Genomic DNA, 24,543 nt, shown 5'->3' with positions numbered 1-24,543 from the left:
GAATATGAGCCCAATTTATTCAGCTTTTCATCGTAGGGCAACTCCCTCATACCAGGGGCCAATTTAGTGAAACTTCACCGCATCATCTCCAATGCAAAGATGTCCTTTCTTAAATGTGGAGACCAAAACTACACACACTGCTCCAGATTCAGATTCACTAAAATCCTGTACAGTTGTAGCCGGACCTCTTTGTGTGTATTCTAATGTCATTTACTTTCCTAATTGTTTGCTGTACTTGCATGCTAACTTTCTGCATTCCTTGTACAAGCACACCCAGATCTCTTTGAACATCAATACTTGCAAGTTTCTCACCTTTTTAAAAAATATTCTGCTTTTCAATTCTTACGACCAAAATGTACTCCATCTGCTTTCTTGTTGCTCACTCACTCAACCTTCTGTACCTCTTTTCAGGCTTTTTTGTTGGAAATTCAAGTATAGTACATTTACTGGTTCTCCTTTATCTTCTACTTGTTACATCCTAAAAAATCTCCAATAAATTTGGCAAACTAATGCGCATTACATAAAAACTCAGCTGGAATTTTACGCTCACCCCTAACCCCCACTCAGACAGAAAGCAGGCCAGCAGGCAGGGGAGGTCATGCCACCGTCGACCTGCTTCTGCTGGTATTTTACCAGCAGCAGGATAGGTGGTCAACAGCCTTGAGTCAATTGAGGCCTCTTAATGACATATTAATAGCCACTTAAGGATCACTCCCCACTGCTGCTGATACTTTACCAGTGTGAATTTGTGCCCTGACTGCTTGGCTAGGACCCTCCTGTTCGGACACCCTGTGCCCCACAAAGGGCCCCAGCAGTAAGACCCCTCCAACCTCCTGATCATCCTCCTCCTTCCCAGAGTCTGTCTGACTACCCCAGTGAGGCTACCCCACTTACTTTTAACTCTTGCCTCCAGTGATGCTGCTGCTCACGGGCTGGCTGTAATCCCAGCAATGGTCACCTCCTAGTAATGCTGCTGACATCTTCCCTCATGGAAATGGAAGCCATGACCTTAAGCAACGAACTGTCTGACAACCATAAAATCCAGGCCAGTGGAGACATCCTTGCCCCTGATTTTCCAAATGGAGAGCTTCTGTATAAAATGTAACTCCATGTTGACTTTCTCATTTATTTGTCATTTATATAAATGACTGATGACTCTGTGGGAGTAGGATTAGTAAATTTGTGGATGACACAAAGATTGGACGGGTGGTTAACGATGAGGCGGAGTGTCTTGGGTTACAAGAAGATATAGACGGAATGGGCAAATATGTGGCAGATGGAATTTAACCCTGAAAAGTGTGAGGTGATACACTTTGGAAGCATATGGGACGCTTGCCTTTATCAATCGAGGCATTGATTACAACTGCAGGAATTGTACAGAACTTTGAGGCCACAGCCAGAGTAGTGTGCACAGTTCTGGTTGCCACATTATCAGAAGGATGTGATTGCACTGGAGGGGGTGCAGAGGAGATTCACCAGGATGCTGCCTGGGATGGGACATTTAAGTTATGAAGAGAGGTTGGATAGGTTTGGATTGTTTTTGTTAGAGCAGAGAAGACTGAGGGGCGACCTGATCGATGTATACAAGATTATGAGGAGCATGGACAGGGTGGATAAGGAGCAGCTGTTCCCCTTAGTTGAAGGGTCAGTCACGAGGGGACATAGGTTCAAGGTGAGGGGCAGGAGATTTAAGGGGAATGTGAGGAAAAACGTTTTTACCGAGCGGGTGGTAATGGTCTGGAATGCACTGCCTGGGAGGGTGGTGGAGGCGGGTTGCCTCACATCCTATAAAAAGTATCTGGATGAGCACTTGGCACATGATAACATTCAGAGCTATGCCGGCAGACGGGATTAAGTGGGAGTTCAGATGTTTCTAATGTGTCGGTGCAGACTCAATGGGCCAAAGGGCCTCTTCTGCGCTGTATGATTCTATATTGATGTGTGGAAGAAACTAAGGGACAAAAATATTTTATTCATAAAATTTGTAGAAGTACATTATATTACAGTTCAAAATTGACTTACAATTGAGGTTTATAAAACACATGTTTTGGACTGTGTCCTTAAACTTGAAGTGTAGTGGGTCATGTGACTATTCCAAATTCTGCCTAGGAACAAGCCTGACTCAGTCAAGGGAATGGCTGAGTGAAGTTCTCAAACCTGGAGCAAAGGGCAAGAGCAGCTACATCAACTGTAAATAGACTTGATGGCTTTACGTTTTTGGGGCAGAATGAAAACGGGAGAAAAGGAACAGCAATTAGTGCCGTCAACAGAGAGAAGCGGCTGCAGGTTCTTTGCAAGCTACCAAAGCCTTACCTCTGGTACTGGATTTGGGAAATTCTGAAAACAGGGATGTGCTGAGGGAATGGTCCTTTTGGAATATTGAAAAGGGTGGGCAACAGGTGTTTGGTGGTGGCATCGCACTGGAAATTGCAGGACATAATCAACTGCCATTGAGGCTGGTGGTGTGAGGACAAAGGTAACCCTTTGTAGTTCTGGAAGGGAGGGGAAGGGGCATAGGCAGAATGTAGGAAATAGAACAGACGAGATTAAGGACTCTATCAACTAGGGTAGAGGGGATCCTTAGTTGAGAAGAAAGGAGGACATTGGAAGTAGTGATTAGGAAAATAGCACCATAAAAACAGATGCAATAGAGACAGAAACCGAGAAATTGAAAGAGCATTGTAGGGACCAGAGTGGCGAGGAAGCATAATTAAGGTAAGTGTGGGTTTATCATGAACATTAAGCAATACTTTAACCCCAGAATTGGAGCCAAAGTAATCCGATTAACCTGTTCTTGCACCATGGAATAGATTTCTTGTTATCTTGGCTTCTTTTTCTCTCCTTGTTCAGCCTTTTCCCACCATTTCCAACACCCTCAATTATTTTAAGGTTTTCTTGACCCTGTCTCCTAGTCACCATGGACATCCAATCCCTCTACACTTGCATCTCCCACCAGGACAGCCTGCTATATATATATATATATATATATGGGAAGGCAGTGGTGTGTGGAGTGGTATTGTTGCTGGACTAGTAATCCAGAGACCCAGTAAAATGGACATAGAATCCTACAGTGCAGAAGGAGGCCTTTTGGCCCATCGAATCTGCACCAACCACAATTCACCCAGGCCCTATCCCAATGACCCCATCCATTTACCCTAGCTAGTCCCCCTGACACTAAGGGGCAATTTAGAATGGCCAATCCACCTAACCCGCACATTTTTGGACTGTGGGAGGAAACCCACGCAGACATGGGAAGAATGTGCAAACTCCACACAGACAGTGACCCAAACTGGGAATCAAACCCGTGTCCTTGTGCCACTGTGCTGCCCTCGAAGAATAGCAGGAACACCGAGGATATTCAAAGAACTTATAAGAACTGTAGCACATCTTGGTTTGGTCCAGGGGTAAGTGAAGGAACCTTCAAAATAATATAACATATCGGGGAACTCTGTTCTGGGGACCAGGGATTGAATCCCACAATGGCAGATGGTGAGATTTGAATGAAACCCCATATTTAAGGAAGGAAATCTATCATCCTTACCTGGTCTAGGTCCAGGTTGACTCTTAGGTGCCCTCGGGGTGGATAATACACACTGGCCCAGCCAACTATGTGTCCACATCCCATGAATGAATAAAACAAATATGGTCCAAATGTCAAAATTACAAATAATACAACCATACAAGCTAAATGCAGGAAGGAATACTACGTTTCATTACATTAGGTGGCACGGTGGTTCGCACTGCTGCCTCACAGCGCCAGGGACCCGGGTTCAATTCCTGATTTGGGTCACTGTATGGAATTTGCATGTTCTCCCTGTGTGTGTGTGTTTCCTCTAGGTGCTCGGTTTCCTCCCACAGTCCAAAGGGTTAGGATGATTGGCCATGGTAAATTGCCCCTTAGTGTCAGGAGGATTAGCTCGGGTAAATTCATGAGGTTATGGGGATAGAGCCTGGGTGGGATTGTGGTCAGTGCAGACTCGATGAGCCGAATGGCCTCCTTCTGCACTGTAGGGATTCTATCATTCTAGATACAGAATATGGCATTTAATTAAACATTCAGAGTAAGGAGGTTCTTTGTGTGGGCGAGAAGGAGGAGCTTAAACTGTTGCTGTTGACCAATGTGAAGAGTTAATGAGCCTTGAATGTTTATCAGGGTTTTATTAGGTGCACTGGGGCACTTTCCACTTACATCTTGTGGACCCGCAAGTTTCTAAACAGCTGATAGTCGGTGTGAAATGAGAGATTAATTGGAATTATTACTGTGCACCGTCGCCTGTTTGAGGCCTCCCTCTCTTCCTGTCTCCACCCCCAGCTGCTGCTGGGTTTTGCGGTCGCTGTCAGGAGCTGCCGGGTTCAGAGAGATCAGCAGCGGGAGGAGGATGGGACTGAGCAAGAAGATGCGGGCGGAGAGCTGTTACTTGCTGCTGGCTGCTCTCACTGTCTGTACACTGGCACAGTCTGTGCCGCCGGTGAGTGAGTGCGCTGTGAGTGCAGGGCCGCGGAGTCTGAGCGCAGTTCCGCCTTTACACAGCTCTGTGGGGAAGGGCTACTCTCTCACGCCTGCGATTCAGCAGAAAGGCTTCTGCTGTCCATTGAAACAGGTGTTCTGGACTTTTCACAGACACTTGGAGGAGCCCTCACTCTCCTTTTTGGATCTTTCTAGGTCTTTTGTTGAATATTATTCAAATGCGCAATCCCCAATAGTGGGGGTTGGGGTTGGGGTGGCGCGGACTGTGGATAGTAATCAGATGTGGAAATGGCCTGCTATCTAATCTTCTCTGGTAGTTTTCCTCATGTGCTTTAGAACGGTGGTGGTATTTAGTTTTCCAGGACCTTGCCTCTTGTCACTTGTTGGGGGAGGGTGGTGTTCAAGATTATTACATAAATGTTTCTTAAAGTTGGTCAGGCCTTTGTTGACATCCAAACTCACTAATTGTGATGATCTGCTGACTAGTCTCCCATTTCCATGAACTTCAACCTATCCAAATTTCAGCTTCCCATATATTAACTAGGCTTGCCAACTGTGGTTGGACATTCCTGGAGATGTGGTTTTTGATCATGTGCTCTGTTCATGTGATGTTTAATCAGGAATTTGATCACATGTTGCAGTTGACCTTATGTTGTGTGTCAGTGATTTATCACAATGTAATGACCAAATATTTGGATTTTTTTTGCTTTGTCGTGAGTTGCATAATTTCTAGATACAAAAGTTTTTAAAAATAAACATTTCAGACTCATAGAATCCCTACAGTACAGACGGAGGCCTTTTTGGCCCATCAAGCCTGCATCAACAACATACCCACCCAGGCCTGTTCCCCATAACCCCATGCATCTACCCTGCTAGTCTCCCTGACACTAAGGCAATTTAGCATAGCCAATCAACCTAACCTGCACATCTTTGGACTGTGGGAGAAAACCAGAGCACCTGGAGGCAACCCACACAGACACAAGGAGAACAGCTGCAGCTCCTAAGGGACCACGTTAGGGAACTGGAACTGCAGCTCAATGACCTTCATCTGGTTAGGGAGAATGAGGAGGTGATAGATAGGAGTTACGGGCAGGTGGTCACACTGGGGCCACGGGAGACAGACAAGTGGGTCACAGTTAGGAAGGGGAAGGGTCAGGTACTAGAGTACCCCAGTGGCTGTGCCCCCTAAAAATAAGTACTCCTGTTTGAGTGCTGTTGGGGGGTGCAGCCTACCTGGGGGAAGCAACAGTGGCCGTGCCTCCGGTGCAGAGTCCGGCCCGGCAGTTCAGAAGGGTAGGGAAAGGGAGGATGAGCAAACTGACCACAGCACCAGGGTACAGGGAGCTGTCTAAGTGGGGGGAGAAGCAAGAAATGTAGTAGAAATTGGGGATAGTACACTTTTGGATGCTGTTGGGGGCGGAACGACTTAGCAGGAGTAAGCCATAGTGTACAGGTCACTGGCTCAGAGTCTGTCTTTGTGGCTCAGAAGGGAAGGGGGGAGAGGAGTAGAGGATTAGTCATTGGGGACTCCATAGTTAGAGGGACGGATAGGAGATTCTGTGGGAACGAGAGAGACTCGCGGTTGGTGTGTTGCCTCCCAGGAGCCAGAGTCCACGATGTCTCGGATCGTGTTTCCAAAATCCTTAAGGGGGAGGGGGACCAGCCCCAAGTTGTGGTTCACATAGGCACTCAAGACATAGGTAGGAAAAGGGATGGAGATGTAAGGCAGAAATTCAGGGAGTTGGGTTGGAAGCTTGGGGTTAGGGTGGGTGCTGCAGCATTATCCTGACATTTCCATGTTCACACGGTTGCAGCAGAAATAACTGAATTATGTCGTAAATACAGAAAAAGCTGTGAATATTCAGCTGGGGTAGCATCAGTGGAGAGTAACAACAACAATTTATATAGCACCTTTATCAAAATGAAACATCCCAAGATTTATAAGACAAAGTATGACACCCAGCCACATAAGGTGACAGGTCAGATGATCAAAATTTTTGTCAGAGATAATTTTAAGGAGTGGCTTAAGGGAGGAAAGTGAAGTGAAAAAGTAGAGAGGTATAGGAAGGGAATTCCAGAGCTTGATACTTAGGTAATTAGAGGTACAGTCACCAATGATGAAGAACAAATGAAATATTTCAGCCATGGACCCTTCATTCATATTTACATCATCTCTTCCACCCTCGCCAACACCCCCAAAAACAAATTACTTCATCTTCTGTTTGTTTCATATTTCCAAAATCTCCTATTTTTTGCTTTAATTTATATTTCGGGTGTTCCTTACGAACAAGGTCTTGGGTTGCTTAATGGAGAGTGGACACAGTGAATGGACACAAAATAGGAAATTTTATCTTGCATGTTATTTTATCTTACTAATCCATCCTTCTACATTGTGCCCATTAAGCCAGGCAAGTTAAATTCCACTAGAAATGTAAGATTTAAATAAAACATGATTATTACAAAAACAGAAACTCTCAAAAAGGAACGAGTTAAATATTTAAAGGAAGCAAGTGGCAAAAGCAAACTGGGGAGAGAGCAACGCTGACTGGAGGGGAGAGTTCATGTCAGCTTGCAATATGCACTGTTGCATAATTTATTCCAGGAATCATATAACTTTGGTGCTTCCCTGAAGACTAAACTGCATCCCTGAAGTAGGCCTGCGGTGGTGGGCTGTGGAGTCAGTGAATTGAATTAAGTTTGGTTTTAGTTGTATTCATTGTTTTTGTAGTTTGCTTGCATGTTGTAAAAGTCCCAACTTTGGTCAGTGAAAACTTTAGTTAAAAGTTACTTATACCAATGCTTTTCATTGTGACCAATGCAGTGGAAGCATCACAGAAGTTAGTTTAATTTAAACATTACTTGGGGTGGCATGGCATGGTGGCACAGTGGTTAGCACTGCTGCCTCACAGCGCCAGGGACCAGGGTTCGATTCCAGCCTCCGGTGGCTGTTTGTGTGGAGTTTGCATGTTATAGAACATAGAACATTACAGCGCAGTACAGGCCCTTCGGCCCTCGATGGTTTCACTGGTCGGTGCAACAATCTAAAGCCCCTCTAATCTACACTATTCCAATATCATCCATATGTTTATCCAATAACCATTTGAATGCTCTTAATGTTGACGAGTCCACTACTGCTGCAGGCAGGGCATTCCATGCCCTTACTACTCTGAGTAAAGAACCTACCTCTAACATCTGTCCTATATCTCTCACCTCTCAATTTAAAGCTATGTCCCCTCGTGTTAGCCATCACCATCCGAGGAAAAAGGCTCTCACTATCCACCCTATCTAATCCTCTGATCATCTTGTATGCCTCTATTAAGTCACCTCTTGACCTTCTTCTCTCTAACGAAAACAACCTCAAGTCCCTCAGCCTTTCCTCATATGATCTTCCCACCATACCAGGCAACAACCTGGTAAATCTCCTCTGCACCCTTTCCAATGCTCCTACATCTTTCCTATAATGTGGCGACCAGAACTGTACGCAATACTCCAAGTGCGGACGCACCAGAGTTTTGTACAGTTGCAGCATGACCTCCTGGCTCCGAAACTCAATCCCTCTACCAATAAAAGCTAACACACCGTACGCCTTCTTAACCCTATCAACCTGGGTGTCAACTTTCAGGGATCTATGCACATGGACACCCAGATCTCTCTGTTCATCCACACTACCAAGTATCTTACCATTAGCCCAGTACTCTGTATTCCTGTTACTCCTTCCAAAGTGAATCACCTCACACTTTTCCGCATTAAACTCCATTTGCCACCTCTCGGCCCAGCTCTGCAGCTTATCTATATCCCTCTGTAACCTGCCACTTCCCTCCGCACTGTCTACAACTCCACTGACTTTTGTGTCATCCGCAAATTTACTAATCCATCCTTCTACGCCCTCATCCAGGTCATTAATAAAAATGACAAACAGCAGTGGCCCCAAAACAGATCCTTGCGGTATACCACTAGTAACTGAACTCCAGGATGAATATTTCCCATCAACCACCACCCTCTGTTTTCTTACAGCTAGCCAATTCCTGATCCCAACCACTAAATCACCCTCAATCCCATGTGTCCGTATTTTCTGCAAAAGCTTACCATGGGGAACCTTATCAAACGCTTTGCTGAAATCCATATACACCACATCAACCGCTTTACCCTCATCCACCTCTTTGGTCACCTTCTCAAAGAACTCAATAATGTTTGTGAGGCATGACCTACCCTTCACAAAACCGTGCTGACTATCCCTAATCAAATTATTCCTTTCGAGGTGATTATAAATCCCATCTCTTATAATCCTTTCCAAAACTTTGCCCACAACAGAAGTAAGGCTCACCGGTCTATAATTACCAGGGTTGTCCCTACTCCCCTTCTTGAACAAGGGGACAACATTTGCTATCCTCCAGTCTTCTAGCACTGTTCCTGTAGACAATGATGCCACAAAGATCAAAGCCAAAGGCTCTGCAATCTCCTCTCTAGCCTCCCAGAGAATCCTAGGATAAATCCCATCCGGCCCAGGGGACTTATCTATTTTACCCTTTCCAGAATTGCTAACACCTCCTCCTTATGAACCTCAATCCCGTCCAGTCTAACAGCCTGCATCTCAGTACTCCCCTGCCCTGGTTCATTACCCAGTACCAAATCCAATGTGGCCTCGCCTCTTGTTGGTCTACCTACATACTGTCAGGAAGCCTTCCTACACACATGGACAAAAACTGACCCCTCTAAAGTACTCTAACTATAGCTTTTCCAGTCAATATTTGTAAAGTTAAAGTCCCCCAGAACAACTACCCTGTTACTTTCGCTCCTATCCAGAATCATCTTTGCAATCTTTTCCTCTGCATCTTGAGCTTGACGTCCACGGTAGGGAAGTTGTTGGAGAGGATTCTTAGAGACAGGATGTATGCGCAATTAGAACGGAACAATCTCATTAGTGACATATGCTCCCCATATCAGGCAACATCCTGATAAATCTTTTCGGTACCCTCTCCAAAGCCCCCACATCCTTCTGGTAGTGTGGTGACCAGAATTGAACACTATATTCCAGTGCGACCTAACTGAGGTTCTATAAAGCTGCAACATGACTTGACAATTTTTAAACTCAATGCTCCGGCCGATTGAAGGTAAGCATGCCGTATGCCTTCTTGACTACATTCCCCAACTGTGTTGCCAGTTTCAGTGACCTGTGTACCTGTATACCCAGATCCCTCTGCCTATCAATGCTCTTAAGGGCTCTGCCATTTACTGTATATTTCCTATCTGTATTAGACCTTCCAAAATGTATTACCTCACATTTGTCCAGATTAAACTGCATCTGCCATCTCTCCGCCCAAGTCTCCAACCAATCTATATCCTGCTGTATCCTCTGATGGTCTTCATTGCTATCCGCAAATCCACCAACCTTTGTGTCATCCGCAAACTTACTAATCAAACCAGTTACATTTTCCTCCAAACAATTAATATATATATACAAACAGCAAAGGTCCCAGCTTTATCCCTGAGGAATGCCACTTGTCACAGCCCTCCATTCAGAAACACACCCTTCCACCCTTGGACTTTAACCTGGTGTTGTGAGACTTCTTACTGTGCTTACCCCAGTCCAACGTCGGCATCTCCACATCATGACTTCTATGACCGAGCCAGTTCTGTATCCACCTTGCCAGCGCACCTCTGATCCCATGCAACTTCACCTTCTGCACCAATCTGCCATGAGGGACCTTGTCAAAGGCCTTATTGAAGTCCATGTAGACAACATCCACTGCTCTCATCAATCATCTTTGTCACTTCCTTGAAAAACGTGATCAATTAGCGACCTCTACTTCACAAAACCATGTTGCCTCTCGCTAATACGTCCACTTATTTCCAAATGGGAGTAAATCCTGTCTTGAAGGATCCTCTCCAATAATTTCCGTACCACTGACGTAAGGCTCAGCGGTCTGTAATTACCTGGATTATTCTTGCTACCCTTCTTAAACAAAGGAACAATGTTGGCTATTCTCTAGTCCTCTGCGTTCTCCCCTGTAGTCATGATGTGGAGATGCCGGCGTTGGACTGGGGTAAACCCAGTAAGAAGTTTAACAACACCAGGTTAAAGTCCAACAGGTTTATTTGGTAGCAAAAGCCACAAGCTTTCGGAGCCTTGAGCTTAAGGCTCCGAAAGCTTGTGGCTTTTGCTACCAAATAAACCTGTTGGACTTTAACCTGGTGTTGTTAAACTTCTTACTGTGTTCTCCCCTGTAGCCAGTGAGGATACAAAGAGTTCCCTCAGGGCCCCAGCAATTTCCTCGCTTGCCTCTCTGTCTTCTGGGGTATATCCCAGCAGGCCCTGGGGACTTGTCTATCTTAATGTTTCTCAAGAACCCCAATACCTCCTCCTTGGTCTCAACATGACTCAAACTATCCACACACCCTTTCCCAGACTCATCATCCATCAAGTCCTTCTCTTTGGTGAATAGTGATGCAAACTACTCATTTAATACCTCGCCCATTTCCACTGGCTCCACGCATAGATTCCCTCCTCTGTCCTTGAGTGGGCCAACTTGCTCCCTGGCTATCCTCTTGCTCTTTATATATGTATAAAAAGTCTTGGGATTTTCCTTAACTCGCCCAGATTCCAGGATTTGGACTATATTTCCACTGGTGAAGTGGGGCTCTCGAGCTTTTTCCGCTTTACAATTCTGTCACTTGCTGCCTCATGTTCTCTCTTTATATTGGCTCATAAAGACTAAGCTGCTACCACTGTTATATTTGTCCCGTTACATATGGAACACACTAATTTACTACTACTTAGACACATCTTGTATTTGGAGGGCACCTTAAATGCCTCAACAATAGTTTGTGAAAATTATTCAAATGTTCTTTGTTATAATGTAACAAGAATGTTCGGCATTTTCAAAACTTTTACTTTGTTCGAGCAGTACACTGAAGATTGCAGAAGAGGCACGTATCCACCAGCAGGCCCCACGTAAGTACAGAAATATCTTGGGAATTGTTTTGTGCAGCTTTTCACATAGCACATCTTTTACCTCAAGCTGTGAACCTTCACATGAGTCTTATTGATTTGACCAGTATTCAATCTTTACTACTCTTGCCTGACACAAAGCACATGGGTATGATTACTGCATCAAAAAGAAAGGAAATAGTCTCTTCTGTTTGAGCTTTTTGTTTATTTTGCTCTGAGCTGTATAAAGTTCTTTGTGAAATATGTGCCCATGTTTTTTGTTCATTCTTTCATGGGATGTGGGCATTGCTCAGCCTCTATTACCCATCCCTTAACTGCCCTTGAACTGAGAGGCTTAGAAACATTGAAACACTACAGCATAAAACAGGCCCTTTGGCCCCACAAGTTGTGCCGAACATATCCCTACCTTTTAGGCCTACCTATAACCCTCCATCCTATTAAGTCCCATGTACTCATCCAGGAGTCTCTTAAAAGACCCTATTGAGTTTGCCTCCACCACCACTGACGGCAGCCGATTCCACTCGCCCACCACCCTCTGTGTGGAAAAACTTCCCCCTAACATTTCCCCTGTACCAAACCCCCCCAGCACCTTAAACCTGTGTCCTCTCGTAGCAGCCATTTCCACCCTGGGAAAAAGCCTCTGAGTCCACCCGATCTATGCCTCTCAACATCTTATACACCTCTATTAGGTCTCCTCTCATCCTACGTCTCTCCAAGGAGAAAAGACCAAGCTCCCTCAGCCTATCCTCATAAGGCATGCCACTCAATCCAGGCAACATCCTTGTAAATCTCCTCTGCACCCTTTCAATCTTTTCCACATCCTTCCTGTAATGAGGCGACCAGAACTGAGCACAGTACTCCCAAGTGGGGTCTGACGAGGGTCTTTTATAGCTGCATCATTATCCCTGGACTCCTAAACTCAATCCCTCGATTGATAAAGGCCAGCACAGCATACGCCTTCTTAACCACCTCCTCCACCTGCGGGGCCGATTTTAGAGTCCTGTGGACCTGGACCCCAAGGTCCTTCTGATCCTCTACAGTATTAAGAGTCTTTCCCTTTATATGCTGGGCCTTTTCAGAGGGCATTTAAGAGCCAACCACATTGTTGTGGATCTGGAGTCGCATGTAGACCAAACCAAGTAAGGATGGCAGAGTTCCTTCCATAAAGGGGACATTTGTGAATTAGATCGGTTTTTACAACATTAAAGAATGGGTTTCATGGTCATCATTATACATTTTAATTCCAGATTTTTATTGATTTTCAAATTCAAATCCACATCACCAGAGCATTATCCTGAGTCTCCAGATTACTAGTCCAGTGATAATACCACTACATCGCCATCTCCTCCATGCTAAACCACAGCAACCCATGTCAATAAGAGTGCAAAAAACTTTTCTTCTAAAACTTGTTAGTCTCTTCAGAGATTTTGGGATACTAAATTGTGTCTTGTATTTGCATTCAATCTGTTAGTGAAAAGCTGGCAAATGCTGGGACAGTGAGTAAATTTAAGGAGGGGTTAGACAGATCTTTAATTGGTAATGGGTTAAAAGGTTATGGAGAAAAGGCAGGAAAATGGGGATGAGGAGCATATCAGCCACGATCGTATGGCGGAACAGACTTGATGGGCCGAATGGCCTAACTCTGCTTCTATATCTTATGAAAAACACCCATTGTTAGCCTCCGATGAGTTTCTGAACGTATCAACCAAAGCATTGTTAAAGATGACTGTGGCATTTTGGCATCATCAATTTTAACACCAAGTACTCTCAACATTCAAAATGTCTGCTTTTTATAACTGCTCCACTACACATCTGTAATTTTTTATGAAGTCTAATTCAAGAATTAGAATCTTCCTTATTTTGAGTAAACAACTTCTTCTTCTTGGTCTCAGCAAGTATTTCCCTTTTTAAGTAAGGCGTTCCTGAAAGCCACTGCAGTATAATCAAAACATATATTGGGTTATCCTTTTTTTGCTTGAAAGGTCTCTGATGGTAACATCAGTATCTGTACTGTGGAATTAATATTTTCCTGATTAATACCACATTATAATAAAAAAGAAACTCTACTACATGTGTGTCTGTTCACAGGTTTAAAGGCATTGTTCCCTGGTACAAGATAAATCTTGATTCTGCTCCACGTATAAGATGGAACCAGTTGATTAATGATAAGAAAGTGGAGGTATGTAACTGTCATCTTGTGTTGATATTTTGTTCATCATTAGTAGCTGAGTTACACAAACCAGGAAGAGCCAGGTTTGAACTTCCCAGTACAATGCTAACATGTCTTCCAGCATGGTGTTAAAGGCCATGAAATGGATCTTGGTTACCAACTGGTTGTTAGCCAGCATCTCTATCCCCCATCCCAGGTGAAAATGTTTGTTGCTGTTCCATGACAACAGAGATTTCTTACAACCAAACAAGTAAAACATTTGCTATCTCGGATTATGCCTGAATACTGGCCACTGGATACCAGAGAGCATCCAACATCCAAGGAATTATACCGCAGATGACAGGAGATAAACGAGTAAACTGATGGAGAAAGATTGGAATAGAGATAGGAACAAAGTTTTACTCGAATAGATCTATTGTGGATTGAACATCTTTAAATAACAGCCAACGATAGGGATCATTGTAGTAATAATATTTGCATAGTGGTGCTAAATATAATTCCTGTTAGAACCTGGTTAACTTTAATTATCTTCAAATCAAAAAGTGTGTAACCATATTTTTAGTAAAGTTACAGCCCTTGCCTGCCATGACTCAGTTGTACCACTGAGGTAGCGGTACCTCACATCGGACCTGAGCACAAAAGTCTAGGCTGATGTCCTTGCTTATGAATGAGACATTAAACCAAGATCTGGGGCAGAATTCTCCAAATTTGAGACTACGTCCTGTTTCGGGTGAGGGAACATAGTGTTTCCTGTTGTAGTGGCCGACAAGAAAACACGCCAAATCTTCCGGCCGCAACTTCATTAATTATGCATCTGAGTATTTTACGTGTATTCAGTAGTGGGGCAGGCCTGGATGGCATGTAGTCTGCCGTCATGTCCGGGTGCCATATTGAAAAGGTGCCTAACAACACTGACCTGTTGAAGAAAGAAGGTGGACCTCTGAAAGTTAAGATGGATCTCTGGAACATTGAGACCAGATGATGGACCTCCTCAGAACAAAGATGGGTCTTCAGAAACATTCTGAGGCTGGAAGATGGAGCCCCTCCAGCACACCTGATTCTGGACCGTCCACCTGCAGATGGACCCATGACCACAGCTATGATGTTCCAGCATTGCAGCTGCCCTCCACCCTGAATTCTGGGGGCAGCCCCAGGCTTTGTTCAGATGAGGTCTGACATCTGCACGCCATGTTGTACAGTGTTTCATGCTAGCATGTTTTCCCACCAGCATCACAGAGAACCTGGTGTTTGGGTTGGGGTCGGGGCGGGGGGGGGGGTTCATGCCATTCCTCTAGCGGTTTTCCGACTCACCGTGGTGCGCACCAGCGGAAGATTCCGCTATAACTTTACGCCAATGTGAAACTGTTTTTTGGCCATCCTGCCATATTCTCCCACTGTGCCCACCATCAAACACACCAGTGAGGGCTTGGGAGAATTGTCCCCTGAGATGGACATCAAAGATCCTATGGCACTATCCCTAGTGTTCTAGCCAATATTTATTTCTCAATCACCAGCACATAAAACAGATTTTCTGGTCATTATCATATTTGTTTGTTTTGCATATATTAGGTGCCACATTTCCTACATTACAACAGTGACTACACTTCAAATGTGCTTTATTGAAAGTTAAAGTTTATTTATTAGTCACAAGTAAGGCTTACATTAACACTGCAATGAAGTTACTGTGAAATTCCCCCAGTCGCCACAGTCCGGCGTCTGTTTGGGTCAGTGCACCTAACCAGCACGCCTTTCAGAATTAGTTGTAAAGTGCTGTGAGGTGTTTGGTATTTGGGGAAAACTCTATGGATGGGACTTACCCAAAAGATGACAAGATGTCAGGTTCTGACTGAAAGCCAGTGTGTGTCACCCCAGAGAAAGAGTTAGGTTTTCTCTCCAGATTGTCGGACAGTTTGTCAGAAAAAAAAGGAGGGGGCATGTTTTGAGCCGTCATTCATGAGGCGTGGGGCCTAAAGATGCCGGCAAGGCCGGCTCCAACGGAGGTCGGGGCACCATTTTTAAAGGATGTCCAGATCTCAAATTGAAGTTAAAGACCCCCTCCCCTATCAGTGCTGGCATCGGAACATCAGAGCTTCCTCCCAGCTTAGAACTGCCAGTGGGGGGGTGGGGGGAGGCATTTCCTTCACCAATCAGGACAATACTCATCTCCGAGCCCCCAGCATGGTCATCACAACTGGTTTCCGTTTTTGGAAACCAGTAGTGATTCACCAACGGTGGGGGAGGAATCATACAGCAAATCTGAAGATATGGCGTTATGCTGTTTAGGAGCATTTAAATTTATGGTAATCAGGTTTAGACTCTCGCTGGGTGATGATGATGATAGTAAGAAGTTTAACAACACCAGGTTAAAGTCCAACAGGTTTATTTGGTAGCAAAAGCCACACAAGCTTTCGGAGCTCCAAGCCCCTTCTTCACTCACCTGAAGAAGGGGCTTGGAGCTCCGAAAGCTTGTGTGGCTTTTGCTACCAAATAAACCTGTTGGACTTTAACCTGGTGTTGTTAAACTTCTTACTGTGTTTACCCCAGTCCAACGCCGGCATCTCCACATGATGATGATGATGATGCCAGCAGTGAGATCTCCATGGTGCAAATCCCTTTATGGCCCTCTCGTGAGAGTTAGTGGTCATAACAGGATTTGCGCCATGGTGAATGGGGCCAGAAAATTGCCCCTTGTATAAATCTACAGTAATCACTGACATTTGCTTTCATTTTTTCTATAAGATCAGCTTTCTGGAATACACAAGTGTAAAAAATCTAAAGTGCATATTCTATAATAACACCACCAATCACTCCCCCTCCCTCCCTGACACCACCAATCACCCTCCCTCCCTTCCTCCCTCTCTCCCCAACACCACCAGTCACTCTCTACTCTCCCTAAACTGACCAACTGAAGAAGGCTACTGGAATTTTGGCAAAAAAAAACTTTTTTGCTCTTAAGTTGTTTCGCTAGTTTGGAATTTTATTGAGCACCCAAGTAATGTAATCTAACAAAACAATGTTTTTGATTAATTTCAGCTGACCAATTTAATCCAGGTGATCAAAGACTTGGCAAAAGATTTCTTTCCAAGTGGGTCATTGATTGAAATAGTGGATAAAGGTTTGGTAAGAATGTGTTTTGATTTTTGGTTCCCAAACACAAGGTTTATATCTTTGAAAATGATCTGGGACTGTTCTGTAACTGGCCATTTGACCTGGAGTTTCCACATAGTTGGAACATTAATGGAGCTATGTTGGCACAACGCAAATTGCATTCATTGCACTCGAGTTCCTCTGTGATACTTTTTGCTAGTTTTTAAAATATTGTAGTAGCAGCAGGCCCATCTCCAATTTGGGCACAACCCTCAGGGTGCTAATTGCACTAATTTACAGGCCTTCAGAGGTTCAAAAATTCAGCTGACTCTTAGTACAAGAACACTTTGTATGTTTTGAAAAGTTTTGAGTAAAATTTATCTTTGAACTTGCACTGTACCTCAGTCTAACTAGAAAATGGTTCTAGTACATTAAATCATTTTGAATCGGGTGGTGAATTCATACTGAATTTATTATTTTTCAATAATCAATTTTCATTAATCAAACTTTGCAAATTCACCATTATTAAATATATTGAGTATTTTGAAAATTCCTTTTAAAATGCGATTTGATTGTACCATTTATCACATTTTTAAGCATATGTAAATGAGTTTGAGCAGAAACACATGGAGGAGTGGGGAAACATTTCTTAAAATGTGCCCAATTTGGATGGAACAGCAGGTTGTGCCCAAAGCAGAAACTCTACACCATGGTCCTGGAGCAACCCTGAAATTTTGAACTCCAGATGGCTTATTGCATATCCAATGTTGGCTATAGAGGCTATCAGATAGACCATGGAAGAACCTGCTACCATCAACTGTTCAAATACTGTCACTCTTTTATCAATTGACTGGAATTCCAACATCTTCTCTTTAGTAAACTAATTTTAAGCTGAGTCAGTTTGAGTTAAGTTGTCACTCAGTGCTCAGTTTGAATAGAGAAATGCGCAGATTAAATCTGACAAAATAATCCTTTACATTTTCCGATTTTGATATCGTGCAAAAATTCTAAAATGTTCTTTTTCTTCCAGGCTCCACTTGTCGATACGCTTCCTTCCCCATTTAATGAAGAATTAAAGGGCATTGCAGATGTGTCAGGCATACCCTTGGGTATGATATTCACTTGTACAATAGATGCAATTTGTCATAGCAATTGTTGGCTTATTCTTGGAATAGGTTGCATCATGTGGTACAATCTGTTATTGTAACCAGTGAGACTTACTAATATTGCTTCATGTACTCAAATCAATTGCATTTCCTCCCACCTATTATGTCTGTTACCTGCTCAAAGAATTGAGGTTTGTCAAACAATTTTACCTTTGAAGGTTAATTGCTTTCTCTCAGGCTTTTCATTATTACTCTTATGGGGGACCGCTTTGATTTTAACTAGTTTTTCACCTCTATCCATGGCTATTTTTGAAACTACTAACTAATCTCTCTTTCCTCAATCCAACAACCATTTTTGTTATTGGTGCTTCTGATTTTTATTTAGTGGCTCAGCTCAGAGTCCTCATTTTTCCCCTCACGGAAATAAAGCTTTAAATCTAAGAATATAAGTTGCTCTGGGCCGCCTTATTTTAACATTTTCTTCCTGCCTTTCCCTGTGTCTCAGATAGTCAGCCACATTTCTTCCTTCACTGCTTGCTCCCTTTCACTCTGTTATGACTACAGTCTCAAACTCCCATTCCAAAAACCATCCCTGATCTTATCAACTTGAATCTTTCTTCACCAGAGGTTTTGAGCACACGGTGTGACCCTTCCTGCTGATGTTTGCCCAAGTTAACACCCAACATTTGAATCCCCCCCAGCTGAGCTGCCATTTTTAGGTTTGTGTGGTTCATTCTACTTCAGATTTCATATGTCTTGCAAATATTAGCTAGTGTACCTGGCACCACCACCTTCAACACTGAATGTCCATTCTCCAGGTTCCAATTTTGGAAGTCTTTACTCATTCTGTCAATACTGGGAAGTACAGGCCAGTGAGCCTCTCATCTGTGGTGGGTAAATTGTTGGAAGGCATTTTGAGAGACAGGATTTACAGGCATTTAGAGAAGCAAGGACTGATTAGGGACAGTCAACATGGCTTTGTGAGTGGAAAATCATGTCTCACAAATTTGATTGCGTTTTTCGAAGAAGGTGGATGAGGGCAGTGCAGTTGATGTTGTCTACATGGACTTTAGCAAGGCCTTTGACAAGGTACCGCATGGTAGTTTGTTGCATAAAGTTAAATCTCACGGGATCCAGGGTGAGGTATCTAAATGGATGCAAAATTGGCTTCTTGACGGAAGCCAGAGGGTGGTTGTAGAGAGGAGTTTTTCAAGCTAGAGGCCTCTGACCAGCGGTGTGCCTCAGGGATCAGTGCTGGGCCCACTGTTATTTGTCATTTATATTAATGATTTGGATGAGAATATAGGGGGCATGGTTAGTAAGTTTGTAGATGACACCAAGATTGGTGGCATAGTGGACAGTGAAGAAAGTTATCTCCAATTGCAACAGGATCTTGATCAATTGGACCAGTGGGCTGACGAATGGCAGATGGAGTTTAACTTGGACAAATGCGAGGTGATGCATTTTGGTAGATTGAACCAGGACAGGACTTACTCCGTTAGTGTTAGGGCGTTGGGGAGAGTTACAGAACAAAGAGACCTAGGGGCACATGTTCATAGCTCCTTGAAAGTGGAGTCACAGGTGGACAGAGTGGTGAAGAAGGCATTCGGCATGCTTGGTTTCATCAGTCAGAACATTGAATACAGGAGTTTGGGACATCTTGAAGTTGTACAAGACATTGGTAAGGCCACACTTGGAATACTGTGTGCAATTCTGGTCACCCTATTATAGAAAGGATATTATTAAACTAGAAAGAGTGCAGAAAAGATTTACTAGGATGCTACCGGGACTTGATGGATTGAGTTATAGGGAGAGGCTGAATAAACTGGGACTTTTTTCTCTGGAGCGTAGGAGGCTGAGGGGTGACCTTATAGAGGTCTATAAAATAATGAGGGGCACAGATCAGCTAGATAGTCAATATCTTTTCCCAAAGGTAGGGGAGTCTAAAACTAGAGGGCATCGGTTTAAGGTGAGAGGGGAGAGATACAAAAGTGTCCAGAGGGGCAATCTTTTCACAGAGGGTGGTGAGTGTCTGGAACGAGCTGTCAGAGGTAGTAGTAGAGTTGGGTACAATTTTATCTTTTAAAAAGCATTTAGATAGTTACATGGGTACGATGGGTATAGAGGGATATGGGCCAAATGCGGGCAATTGGGATTAATTTAGGGGTTTTTTAAAAAAAAAAAGGGTGGCATGGACAAGTTGGGCTGAAGGGCCTGTTTCCATGCTGTAAACCTCTAGGACTCACTGCTCAAACTATAGCTTACACAACTGTTTCTCTTTATACATCTCTTTGGACATAGCCAGCTTCAACTGGTCTGTCAGCCCCCAACCATGTAATATCTATCATCCGCTCTACTTGCAATTGACCCCTCATTAGCTGTAAAGTGTCTTGCTGTTAACGCAGTTTAAGATGGAAGCTTAAATTTTAGTTCAATTTTAAAAAGTAATAACTATAAACCGCTTACCAAGAGCTCATCTCATTATCACTGAATTCCGAGTTAGAATTTGTTGCCCTCACTCCTGACGTAGATAGCCATTAGTTGTTGGCTTTTCTAGTTTCATCCCTGAATCATTCCATGAGATTAACTGTAACAATAGGTGGTAAAGATGCATGTCTTAGACTGTAATCTTCTCATTTAAATAACAGCTTCGCATCAAGATGTCAGTTTCACACAATTTTGCAGCAGCATGATTGTTATGTAGATTTATAAAATAGATATGAACTGACCATAACAGTTGTGATGATTCTCAATGACTCTATATCCCTAATACTCGCAATCAAGAAAAGCCTATTACTGGTGAACTGTTGAGTCAAAAATTCTGAACTATGTTGTAACCATGGGGAAGATTCTCCCAAAAATGCTGAATTGGTGAGAAAACTGTTCTAGATCACGACTGTTTTCTCAGTTCAACTCCACACTCGAATCTCCGCACTCTGTGCACTGCAGAGGTCCCAGTCGTGAATATCATTAAAAACCCAGGGGGCCTATTCGCGCCGGAGTCTGACAGTTCTGGAACTCTGCTTGTGAGCAGTGGCCCCGATCTGGCAGTCTCCTCATTTGCTGGTCAGCTCGATCGCAGGCCAGCTCAGGACCCCCCGCAATGCTGCCCCTCCAGGCACCCCCCGCCCCCCCCCACCTCCACGGCCTGATCATGGCCCCCACAACAATTCACGGGCCAGCCCTGACCCCTCTCCCCTCCCTGTCCCGGCCCGCCCCAATCACTGCCCTCCCTCCATCTAGACTGATTGCCATGCCCTAGGCCTCACCCCCTTGACACTGTCTGATGCCTGGTGGGCAGTACCAAGGTGCCCCTGGGCATGGGCACAGGCTGGCACTGCCAGGGTGCCAATGCCCAGGGGGCACCACCCCTCTGCCATCTGACCCCCTGATTGCCCCCCCCCTTCATTCTGGCAGGGTCTCTCACTAGTTCCCCGAACGTGGGGAGCTACTCTGAACCCCGCCGGGACGAAGTATTCCTGGCGGGGCGGGAGATTCAATCGGGACCGGAAAGTTCCCGATAATGAAATGTAAAATACATTAGAAAAAGATTCAAATGATTTACCTCTCTTAGAAATCATAGAAACCCTACAGTACAGAAAGAGGCCATTCGGCCCATCGAGTCTGCACCGACCACCATCCCACCCAGGCCCTACCGCCATATCCCCACATATTTTACCCGCTCATCCCTCTAATCTACGCATCCCAGGACCCTAAGGGGCAATTTTATCATGGCCAATCAACCTAACCAGCACATCTTTGGACTGTGGGAGGAAACCGGAGCACCCGGAGGAAACCCACGCAGACACGAGGAGAATGTGCAAACTCCACACAGACAGTGACCCAAGCCGGGAATCGAACCCGGGACCCTGGAGCTGTGAGGCAGCAGTGCTAACCACTGTGCTACCGTGCCGCCCAGTGTGAAATAAATTTGGGCAATCAAATATCAATCTAATTTTTAGTAATGGCAGCCCCAGATACCTTAACTGTTTAATTCTGATTTCACGCCAGGGACCCGGGTCGATTCCCGGCTTGGGTCACTGTCCGTGTGGAGTCTGCACGTTCCCCCCTGTGTCACCGTGGGTTTCCTCCAGGTGCTCCGGATTCCTCCCACACTCCAAAAGATGTGCTGGCCATGCTAAATTCTCACTTGGTGTACCCGAACAGGCGTCAGAATGTGGCGACAGGAGATTTTCACAGTAACTTCATTGCAGTGTTAATGTAAGCCTACTTGTGACACTAATAAATAAAGAAAATATAAATAAGCTTGGTCTTGGAAACACAAAAAGTCAGTTCAGTTTGAAACACTCTTGAGATTGGGGTCATGTCCATTGTTGAGACAGTTTTTTTTGGGGGGGGTGGGGGGGCAAGGTAGTGGATGCTGCAATTATCCTGTTTTCCATCCATGACATTGAAGTACTTGATGGTGACATATGGCCAAAAATGGGAGTGTAATTTTTCCCACAGCATCGTTCCTCCTCTTGATCATTAAAAAGTTAAGAGGAGGAGGAAGAGGAATTTTACTGGGGCTTCGCAAAGCTTGAGAAGATATTTAAACTGGTTTGTCAAACTGGCAGATTTGCTTTCAAGTTTCTTGACCACTTTTCTTTTCCTCTCTCAGGGGAAGTGATGTTATTTAATATCTTCTATGAAGTATTCACAGTGTGCACATCACTCGTAGCTGAAGATAAAGCAGGTATGTCAGCAAAAGATTTCTCAACTGGCTGTGTTGGTCATGTTTTCTCAGAGTGCTAAAGGAATTAACTGAATTGTTTGGTAAAACTAGTAAATATCTTCACAACAAGATGTCTATCAAATATTTGAATATTTATTTCGTCACAGTTTGGGTTATAGGACAGCCCTTGATGTCACCATGATAAAAACACAACATCACAAATGACAAAATCTGGTGATTTCTTTGATCCTTTATTTGTATTGTCTTTCCTGTTCTTGCTGCACACAATGCCTTTTGTTTTCCTTGACTGTGGGATAGGAAAAAACAAGCTGCAGGACTAAATGGATTCTGAAGATTCCAGCTATGTTACCTGCATTGTTGAGGCTGATTTGGTAGAAGAACTGAACATATTTATCCTTGACTTTTAGGGAGATTGTACCATGCTAGAAATCTGGATTTTGGATTATTCCTTGGGTAAGAACCTGATTTGATTTATATTTCTGGGGGGAGAAAACATTTCTGGGTAGTATTAATGGTAGGTGAATTTTAGTTTGATTTGATCATTATTAGCTTGAATCCATGCATCAAATGGCTAGATTCAGTTTTAGATTTTGTACCTGTTTCATCACAGGAAGGAAATTGAGACCAGAAATGGTTTACCACTGTAGTATGAACAGAGCAATATCTTTTAACATTTTATATAATTTTTCATGGGAATGTTTTATTTCTTACTATATCAGTGTCTTTTGTATAAATCTCAGTAGATGAGAAGGTAACTTCGGTGTGATAGTAATCCTTTTTTGAAGGTGTGAGAAGTATTGGTTTTAGCGATGGCATCTCCTATCAGGGAACCACACTTTTGGCTTTTTATTCAGCAAGTTTTAGATTCCTAATTGAAACAAAAGTAAGATATTGCCGATGCTGGAAATGTTCAGTGGGTCTGGTAGCATCTGCAAAGAGAGAGAAATGGCGTCGATGTCTGTTCTTTCTCACTCTCTCTGCCTCTCTCTCTCTCAGGGGATACAGGTGGAGAGCATTTCCAGCATTTTCTGTTTTTTTTATTATGGAATCCTAATTGGTTCTAATTTTTTTTCAGTTTAATCCAGATGGTTCACCCAGAGTTGCACGCCTAACTATTCTCAACTATCGGGGTATTACCATTGTCCCAGAATTCCAGGGTTAATGAAATGTCACCTACATTTCCTGCTCCTGTCCACTGTACGTATGCGAACAGGATTAGTAATTGTGTACTCCTTGGGTGACATCGGAGGGTGTCCAGCCTTGTGGAGCCATACACTAGCAACAAATCGTGTTTCAGTTAGGAGGTGAGGAAATTGAAATGGGCACTTTTTTTAAAAAAAAATTACAATTGCCTCAATGGATCAATTGTATGCATCCATTACATTGGGTTATCTATCTACAATCACTAACCAGCCTCTCAACAGCTTAAAGAGGCCAAATGTGATATATTTTTGTTTAACACTGGCCTACTACTATTCTTCGGATCTCAAACGATGATGAGACGGAGTACAAGAAAGAGATAAAGAATCTGGTGAAATGGTGCGAAGACAAGAATCTCTCCCTCAATGTCAGTAAAACAAAGGAGATAGTCACCGACTTCAGGAAGCGTAATGGAGGACATGCCCCTCTCTATATCAATGGGGATGTAATGGAAACAGTCAAGAGCTTCCAAGTTTCTAGGTGTGCAGGTCATCAATCTGTCCTGGTCCCTCCACACTTACGGTATAGTTAGGAAAGCCCACCAAGGCCTCTACTTTCTCAGGAGGTAACCTTGCCCCTCGCCTGAGGCGAGGTGATTCTCAGGTTAAATCACCACCAGTCAGCTTTCCCCCTCAAAGGGGAGAGCAGCCTATAGTCTTCTGGGACTATGGCGACTTTCTGTTCATGAAGAATGAGTGTAAGTCTTGGTTAGATCTTAACTATATTCACAAATTGATTTTGTTGGATAAATAGGTGTGGCATTGTACATGATGTTAAACATCTGTTAAATGTGTCCAAACACTTGATCGAGTAAAAATAAAATGGGACCTTTTTCAGTAGGGCGGGGAGCTGTTTTTAGTTGGTGCC

At 43.8% G+C, this 24,543-nt stretch overlaps 1 protein-coding gene across 1 annotated transcript in view; it reads left to right on the top strand.

Moving 5' to 3' along the window:
• Nucleotides 1-3,899: 3,899 nt before the first annotated feature.
• asah1b (N-acylsphingosine amidohydrolase (acid ceramidase) 1b) overlaps nucleotides 3,900-24,543 on the top strand; it is a 40,267-nt gene continuing 19,623 nt past the window's right edge. The window contains exons 1-7 of the mRNA XM_078217904.1: nucleotides 3,900-4,469; nucleotides 11,374-11,420; nucleotides 13,506-13,596; nucleotides 16,621-16,707; nucleotides 17,705-17,783; nucleotides 22,402-22,476; nucleotides 22,884-22,929. Of these exons, the coding sequence (XP_078074030.1) occupies nucleotides 4,380-4,469; nucleotides 11,374-11,420; nucleotides 13,506-13,596; nucleotides 16,621-16,707; nucleotides 17,705-17,783; nucleotides 22,402-22,476; nucleotides 22,884-22,929 (515 nt within the window). The 5' untranslated portion in view covers nucleotides 3,900-4,379. The remainder of the gene's footprint in view (nucleotides 4,470-11,373; nucleotides 11,421-13,505; nucleotides 13,597-16,620; nucleotides 16,708-17,704; nucleotides 17,784-22,401; nucleotides 22,477-22,883; nucleotides 22,930-24,543) is intronic.

The sequence above is a fragment of the Mustelus asterias genome, chromosome 1 (genome assembly GCF_964213995.1).
Source record: "Mustelus asterias chromosome 1, sMusAst1.hap1.1, whole genome shotgun sequence".
NCBI lineage: Eukaryota > Metazoa > Chordata > Chondrichthyes > Carcharhiniformes > Triakidae > Mustelus > Mustelus asterias.
This window is presented reverse-complemented; position numbering and strand designations above follow the sequence as displayed.